This window comes from Perkinsus marinus, assembly GCF_000006405.1.
Source record: "Perkinsus marinus ATCC 50983 genomic scaffold scf_1104296964984, whole genome shotgun sequence".
NCBI lineage: Eukaryota > Perkinsozoa > Perkinsida > Perkinsidae > Perkinsus > Perkinsus marinus.
Window position 1 is genome coordinate 55,997 of NW_003204474.1, and position 8,394 is coordinate 64,390.

At 49.2% G+C, this 8,394-nt stretch overlaps 3 protein-coding genes across 3 annotated transcripts in view; 2 read left to right on the forward strand and 1 right to left on the reverse strand.

Annotated features, from left to right (window-relative positions):
• Positions 1-172: 172 nt before the first annotated feature.
• Positions 173-1,237, forward strand: Pmar_PMAR004842 (EstRadiol 17-beta-dehydrogenase, putative; the record flags this gene model as incomplete). The annotated part of the gene is made up of 1 exon (XM_002769715.1): positions 173-1,237. One exon carries the CDS (start codon positions 173-175, stop codon positions 1,235-1,237), a length of 1,065 nt encoding a protein of 354 aa, XP_002769761.1.
• Positions 1,238-2,514: 1,277 nt separating this feature from the next.
• Pmar_PMAR004843 (hypothetical protein) lies at positions 2,515-6,390 on the forward strand (the record flags this gene model as incomplete). The annotated part of the gene is made up of 7 exons (XM_002769716.1): positions 2,515-2,662; positions 2,704-2,812; positions 2,867-2,985; positions 3,036-3,190; positions 3,255-5,530; positions 6,154-6,229; positions 6,328-6,390. The coding sequence occupies 7 exons, from the start codon at positions 2,515-2,517 to the stop codon at positions 6,388-6,390; spliced, it is 2,946 nt and encodes a 981-aa protein (XP_002769762.1).
• A 112-nt stretch (positions 6,391-6,502) lies between these two features.
• Positions 6,503-8,394, reverse strand: part of Pmar_PMAR004844 (hypothetical protein) — a gene marked incomplete at both ends in the record, with an annotated part of 4,258 nt that continues 2,366 nt past the window's right edge. The window contains 9 exons of the mRNA XM_002769717.1: positions 6,503-6,745; positions 6,794-6,915; positions 6,966-7,233; positions 7,284-7,370; positions 7,419-7,563; positions 7,670-7,812; positions 7,873-7,937; positions 7,986-8,163; positions 8,226-8,321. Of these exons, the coding sequence (XP_002769763.1) occupies positions 6,503-6,745; positions 6,794-6,915; positions 6,966-7,233; positions 7,284-7,370; positions 7,419-7,563; positions 7,670-7,812; positions 7,873-7,937; positions 7,986-8,163; positions 8,226-8,321 (1,347 nt within the window). The remainder of the gene's footprint in view (positions 6,746-6,793; positions 6,916-6,965; positions 7,234-7,283; positions 7,371-7,418; positions 7,564-7,669; positions 7,813-7,872; positions 7,938-7,985; positions 8,164-8,225; positions 8,322-8,394) is intronic.

Here is an 8,394-nt window from a genome sequence, read left to right on the forward strand (position 1 = left end):
GTCCCTCCCGCGGAGCTGCGTTAATTTAGCTCGTGAATCTTACTGCTAGTCGCAGTGTATGGTAAGCAGTGTTCTATATATTGTTAGCTGACGATTGGCTTTAATATTATGTTGATTGTTCTACCTTCAGTCATCTCAGTTCTTGTTTATTTGAATTCTCATTATTATTAGTATGGCTGAGAAGCAGAACCTTCCTATTATCCTTTCGATGGGTGCTTACCCGTTCAATTTCATGGAGTGGGTTTGCATGATCTTGATAATGCTTTTATGTACTCCTATTATTCTTATCGGCCTGTTATTAAACTTGCTAGTCCACCTCATCCAGCGGCCGCTCTTCAATATGGGTTATCCTTACAAGCTCAAGCCAGTGAGGGCTACTCGTCAAGAGTATGCTGTTGTTACTGGTGCGTCCAAAGGTTTGGGCCATCAAATCGCAATGAAGCTAGCCAAGGCAGGTTGGAGTCTTGTGATCTCTGCCCGTAGCGAGAAGTTGTTAAACGAGTTGAAGGATACCCTGGTGAAGACCTACGGTCCGAGTTGCAAGGTTGTCGTCGTCGCCTGTGATCTGTCCTGTGACGAGGGTCTCGCCAAACTCCGTGCTGCTGTTGATGATCTTCCAGTCACCCTTGCTGTTCTAAATGCAGGTGGTATGTATTCATGTGATATCGTCAACCTCGAGCCGGAGAAGTTGGAAACTCAGATTCGTCTGAATGTTATCCAACAAGTGATGCTCTCACAGTACTTCATGGCCCATCACTTCGTTCCTCGTGGAAAGGGTCGTGTCTGCATCATCAGCTCTATCGTTGCACATGCTCTTGGCAGTGGTAACGCCTTTTACTATAGTTCGAAGTGCTTCCTAACCCAGTGGGGTAAATGCCTTGACCATGAGTGCCGTACTCTCGGTACTGGTGTTCTTACTATCCAGCCTGGTGCCATGAATGATACTAACTTCAGTGTTGCTGCTGGTTGCAAGGCATCTCCTTTGTTCACCCTGTTCGACATGCCCTCCGAGAAGTGCACTGATGAGGTCGTCTGGAGGCTCCAGAATGATGATCCTCGTATTGCTACTGGCGTACACACTATCGGCTTTAAGAATCAGTTCTTGGTTGCTCTCGAGTCTTGGCTCAGTGATAGCTTCGCTGCCTGGGTCGGTAGAATGGAAATGCTTCAACCTAATACTCCCTACCTCCGCAGTATGGATGCGAGAGAGAGCAAGCTCGCTATCCACTCGCAGTAGGCAAGTACATCCTTTCAGTTCCATCATCTCATCGTTGTACATCCTGTGAGTATCTGTCTTAATGGGGCATGCGGGTGTATGTCTTATGCGCCGCCCTACCTTAGATGTTTCTGAACTATCCCTCTCGGTAAGTGACAGCTACCGCTTCACTCTGCACGAGATTTCAATCTAACTTCTCACAACCATTTGTCGCGAGTTTGAGTTCTATATCTCAACAGCAATCCATGCGTATGGCTGGGAGGTTATGGTTCACTCCGAATTATCTGGCGTTGTTCTGGTACTAGAGTATCATTCTTGCATCACGTGAGTTTGCTTTGGGCATTGTAGGCTTAGAAAATATTCACGTGTCAACGGAGTGACAATACAATCGGGTGTAGGTCGGAATACAATATGCGTCAATTGGAGAACTTGTAATGCTTGTATCGCGGATCTCATCTTGGCACGATGATCTTGCTACATGTGTTCACACCATCGGCTTCATGAATCAGCTCGCTGCTGCTTTACAGCCATGGTTCAGTGACAGCATGAGTACCTGGCTAATCCTTGGCCGCATGATTGTATTGAAGCTTGACGGGCCATATCTTCGCAGTATGGGTGCATGAGAAAGCAAGCTTGCTGCGTGCTACTGAGCTTACTGAGTGTGCTTGCTCTGCTTACTGAGGATTTACTCTTGCCCTACTACATCCGTGCGTGTTCCTCAAGCGCATGCGTGCAGACGTTCTTGACCGTATACGCGAGTGATCAGAAAGGAACTGTTCCATATCCATGTTGCTCTTCTGGCGTTGTCAATGATCAATCTGAGCGCATAGGTAGGCGTGGTGGTTTTCCGATCAGTGCGTAGTGCTGAGCCGTCAGTGTTGACTCAGTAGTGCTTGGTCATCGGAGCGCGTCATCGAATGAATGAGCAGAAATCTGCGTAACCATTTGGGCATGCGTGCAACGGCGTATGTGTCTCTCTCGACAATGGTATCAAGTGTTTGGGCTTTTCGAATTGGAGGTTTAAGGAGTAACCATGAAACTGATACTACCAATGATACGACTTCAATCATGTGAATTTCATATAATTCTTCGCTGTGCGCACCTGTATAATTGTGAATCATCACAGTTACGTACCGCACAGGAGCATGCAGGTCGTCGTTATTTCGGGAACTCCTTCAGAATGCCGCACTATGGCAAGCATCGCCCATCATGTCCTCCCGATGTGTGCTACTTGGAATGATAGGAAACCTGATCATGTATCTTCACCTTGTTGAGCAGCCGCTTTTGCGTAAGGCCTTATGACCTCTCGAAACGGGCGACGGATCAGCGACGAGAAGCTTGGTGGTCGTTGGGATCCCACTCGCGATGGCATAAAACCAATCGATCTGAACAGGCTCAATCCTGATACAACAGGAGCGTCGACTAAGTTCTGGGCAGAACTAAGAGGTGCTCCCAACTGGTAATGAGCTGTCCTATACGTCTCTCAGGACGTCGAGTTCTTCTGGATGGCCGATGGCATGGCTTTATACATGGTATCACCCAACTGGGCGACGAACCTGCTGATGGAGGATCTCCTGCCCACTCGATTTCTATACGGTGAGAACCTTCAGCTTCTCTTTGTTCCCTTCTCGACTCGTGGTCTTACCTCAGTCTAGTATCTCAAGACTCTGAAGTGAAGATCGATCCCACGACAGCTTTGAAACACACACTGAAGGCCTTCCCCAGCCAAGGCAGTCGACTTGATGCATCGGATCATGAGTATTGCTATGGTACGCTCCCCTGGGCTCGGGACGGTCGAGCTGCGAATTACTCCTCTCAGGGAAGTTCGACTTGGTCATCGTCGGTGGTGGGACCGCGGGATTGGCAGCAGCGACTGCTTTCACTGATATCGCCAGGCCGGACAGCAATGCTCTCTTGTTGGAGGCAAACCCAACGGAATTGGGAGGGAGGGCAACTCGTAGCGTTCCGATTGATGTAAGGCAATCTGCGCGGGTTCGAATCCTGGCGACTGTATTACACATTGAATTATTTCCCTCAGAATATCAACACGGTGAACACCTGCGCTTGGTTCGCTACTTCATCTCCCGAAGATTCCGAACTTACTAACTTGTTGCACAATAGCCTCAAGATCAAATGTGATAAGAAATTCCGTTGGGAGAACCTCACGGCTGGCGATACCGGTTTCTTCTTTGGCACCTCTCCCGTTAGTCGGGATATGGTCGACGCTTGTTTCGCATTCCATCAAGCATGCGTGGTCGGGTCCTTTCTACTCCTATGCCAAGATGACGCCTTCCTCCCCCTATACGATCGATTCCGGTCTCATTACATGTCAATGGTCCGGGATGGTATCGTGAAGGAAAATCAATTCTTAATTTTTGTCACCGAGAAGACGAGTGATGGAGCGTCAAAGACCTCTGAAGCTGAGGCGGTTCTCGACTACATGCGTTCTGCGGAGTTCACGCATACAGGGGCTCCAGACTTGTCCCGTGCTATGACTGAATCAGAGTATCTCACTCGTAAGATAATCATGAATATGAGAAGTGCTGCGAAAGAGGAAGCCAGCAGCAGCAGCCCCAAGGCTCTCGACTTTGCATTCAGAGACGTCCTCACGGTTGTGTCCGCCTTGCGGCAAGTTGACCATGGGCAGCTGGCGACGTGGATCGCAAAAGGTTTGGACGAGAAGGAGCAGCAGCTCGGTGATGGCGTTCCCGAGGACCTGGCCTGTACACTTCGAGATTGGGCTCAATTTGCGAAGGATGACAAGAAGGGAAAAGGTCGACCCCGCGGGTACGGTGGATTCATCCACGATGGCCGTCAAATCGGCTGGGGCGTTATGATGTCAGAAGTGGTGAACATGGTGAAAACCCACCAGTCTCGACTCGAGGTCATCTGCGGCGCTCGAGTAAGGAAGATCGATGGCCCTCACGGTGTCAATGATTGGACCTCTGTTGTGTGGTTTACCCTACCCGGTCTTGGTTCCAACGTGAGGTTTGTTCTGTGTAAGAATGTCATCATTTGTTTACCTCTACCGATCGTTCAAAGGGCTGATCCAGTGTCTGTCCTTCCCTCACCAATGGGTGCTACTGCCCTTCAAATATCGGGAATTCCCGAGGAGGAGCTCACTCGTCTGAGGGCATCGTTGTCGAAACTCTGGGCCGGCTTCGACGAACGTCTTATCTACACCTTCAAGGTCGCACCATGGGCCCAAGGAGAGCCGACTCCGTTTCCTGAGGAGTGGAAATCACCAGAGTGTCAAGGCTGGGACGACCTCGAAGTCCTCAAGATTGCGAGTATGAGTTGCTTACGGTTCGTCAATATTACGAAGTATTATCCGCGAGCATATCAGTTCAAGGCAGTATTGGTCGCATGTATCTCCTCGGCGACGTCTCGAAGTCCCCAAGGCTGGCATGCATTCGTTAAAGTGGCACTGACAAGTCTATTCAAAGGCTGCACTACTGTCCCTGAGCCTCTGGCCAAGCATTTGATCACCGACAATCTCATTCAAACTGCCTTCTGCAAGATACTTCCCGGTTTTTCAGAAGATCAGCATAGTCTGGATAGGCCTTTGGGAGCATTCAAGGGAGCTCTCAGACTTGCTGGTGAGTACACGAGTATCAATGCTTTTGGAACGGTCGATGGAGCGTGGCAATCTGGTCGCCACCATGCCGTTGAGATCATCAGAGAGCATGTTGAGAATCATCAAGCATCTCTGGACGCTGAGTCAACTCACAATGAGACGGAGACCGACCTTGTCAAAGTTGGCGAAGACGAGAGCTCGATTGCTCAGACTAGTATTCCGGCCTCGGCTGCTGACGATGGAGTAGTAGATTCTTGCCCCCCTCGAATCGTCATTCAGCCAACTATGCGAGACATCGATTGTTTCTCTTACGGCTTCCGGTATGTCAAGAGGACCCCTGAGTTTGACCTTGTGTGCCCAGCACGGAAGAACGTCCGAGATGCCCAACTCGACCGTGAAGTGATTGAGGCATGGGTAAAGCGAGTTCAGCCTACGTACGAGGACTTGAACAAATTCATAAATGCAATAGTCGAAGAGAGCTCCAGAGGAAGGAACTCCGACGTCTGTGGCCTTGCTGATTTCTATGCGGAGGCGGTACTCAAGGCGCGTCGGATGATCGTTCGACCATGGGAGACGAGCGACTATCCAGATCTCGGCACTATGAAAGTGAAACGGCTAAAGATCGAGCCTGACGACGCAGTCGACCAACGGGCAACATCAAGCCGATCAAGCGATGGCATCGAAGCTGTGGCCGAGGGAGGGTTCAGATATTACGTACACTGGGAGGGACAGAAATGGTACCTTCCACTTCGGGCAAGCGAAGAACAGTGTGTGACGGATGGAAGGAGGTGGTCCACTTTGATGGAAGGTCATTGCAGTCACGGCCACATCAAGAGAGCTCTGGCTACGTGGCGATGATTCTGTGGTCATCACATTTGTGATTTGTACACTGACGATTCCATCAAATTGTTATTGCGTTGACTATACAAGCTGACGTGGTCGGCATAGGGCTTGAGACTTGCATACAATCGTCTAGGGATGAACGATTTCAACAATTTTTCGACTATCAGTTGGTCTTTCCCAGCTAGATGGTCCTGCTTCAGTGTGGCATAGTTCAGTTAGGCAACGAGTTACTTCAGTTGGGATGCTCGTGCTGTTATGACTGGTGATCGTCATTGAGTGTGCTATTGAGTGTTGGGCAATGCAGCAGAGACTGGTAGAGTACTCATTGCTGCTCTCTTAAATGACATATGTTTCTACCAACCAGTATTCATACAGACTCGAGAGAAAGCAACAGGTTCGATTTCCAATTCGCAAACACTCTCCACTGAGCACTCAACAACAAATGGTGGCGGCAATTGCAGTGAGACTTTAGTTATCGTAGAAATAACGTCACTATTGCCATAATGATACACGCTAGCGACACGTACGCACTCAATCGCTCTCCTAGGACTGCAAAACGACCGAAGAAGCCTGGAAACAAAGACGGCGATGACGTAAGGAAGCTTTACAATTGTATTACTTACCTACGAAACCGGGCTTGTGATTATCAATAAACGAAGGAAACTTGGGTCTCAGCAATGTACATGTGCAGATGGTGAGGAGAATGACCGTTAGCAGTGACTGGAAGTTGAACAAGGCGCTCATTGTTTATTGAGTCTTTGGAGTCGACGAAAAAACTTCAGTGGCTCGAGAGTTAGAAATGAACCAAACAGGGATGGAAATTCACAATGAGACACGCTCTTGCTTGGTGCGTTGAAAAAATGTTGCTACTGATTGATCAAAATAAGCTGAATCTTCTTCCAGTCGTACAACGGCAATGCCTGGGACCTCGTAAAAATGACACCCCAAAGATAGCTCGTGAACCAGAGCTGTGTATAGGCATTCTGCTGGTAGGTTCTGATGACTATTGGATGTGGCACGGGGAGGATCCCGACCATGGTCGTATCCTTAAGCAGCTCTAACACACCATTCTGGTCCGTTACACCTTCAGATTCGCATTCCGAAGCAATCTGTTGAAAACTACATACTGTAGTTACGAAAGAATAACCAAGACCGACCTTGGGATACAGAGCGTTGAAAAGACGATAAATAGCTTCCATTTTCTGCATCAATTTGTTCTTCCATTCTTCTAGCCACGCATCTGTCGGGACCCACTTGTCCTCGGCAACAGAAGGATCGCCTATATAAAGATATAACCCCAGCTCATTTAGGGTGGGATCGGGTTCATACCACTAGCGCCTGCTGCCTGATGCATCAGCGCTGTCTGTTTCTTTACTCGTGATTCTGGGCTGCCAACAGCTCTGCCATACTCGTCGAATTCATTCACTGATTGTTGTGCGCCTAGGCCATGTACTGTGAACGAGAGGGGGGCGACCGTACAGGACTCACTAGTCTCCTGTGAGCTCTTTTCCTGACCTGCAGCAGCATTGTCGCTTTCCATCGACGATTCTTCAACGATAGAGGGCACTGTAGAGGTTGAAGGGCTCGACTTAGGCAGCTGACAGAAGCATGTTGAGCTCCACTCGAGTCGAGACATGAACGGCTCACCCTCAACTGCTTGAGCGAGTCGAAGACCTCTTTATGTCGGAGGACCGAGTACACCAGTTGGTGGTTCCCCTCGTATTGGTATTGGATCTGATATCATTATTAGAGAACTTAATCAGCACATGGGCTGAGCCCTACCACATTGTTGAGGCTCTCGACGAGGAAGAATATAGCGTTGTGGTTGAGAGGCCCTTTGAACAACCAGTGGGGCTTCGAAAACCGTTCCACAAGATTGAGGATCTTTATACATGACTCGAGGCAGAAGATCCTCACATACGCCGAGCTGAAAGGGTGAATTGAACCAACAATCTCGAGAATGAGAGCAACACAGACTATCTACTGAACCACATTCCCATCCAAGCGGGACCAATTCCAAGCGTAGAGCCTACATGTTGCAGAGGGAAGTGAGCATCATATCTATCAAACTCTCAGCCCCTGTTGTCGGGGACTTAGCCGTGGCAGCGACAAACAACGCGTCCGACACGACTCGATAAATACTCAAAGTCATCAGATCCGCCCAAGTGCCGGTGAACTGATCCGAAAACAATGGCGAGGGGGGTGGGGGGGGGCGAGGCGGGCCAAATGAACTCACCACGGGAACATCCTGGATGCGGCTACCCCTGAAGGGCGCATTCAAAGCAACTGCAAAGTCGCGATCTAAGAAAGGTATTCTCCACGTAACCGGATGGGACGGCAGTAACCTACCGCTGCTCAGAACAAGTATGATAAAACTGCACATATGAAGGAGACCTATTTTGGCTTGAGAGTTTCGAGATGACACTAGAAGGTCCAGGAGGGGATGGAGAATCTGGGGAGCTTGGGCATAACATGATCCCATGAACAACAACATTGGACATTTTGCAGTGACGAGTGTCACAGAAGACTCCTCATCACGACAATACAATGAGACTATGAATAGGTCCGCCTCACAGAACAGACTCCTACGTCTTCAGTATGGCGAATACAGAGCCTCTTCCTGTAGGTTGAGTTGATGGTAATCAAGTGCCACAACAATATGAGAGCCTCCTGGTAGAATGGCACCTAGCAGTGGTAACTGATCACTGATGCCATGTGTGAAGTGGCCTTACAACTTTCTGCTACTCGGGAGGTATGT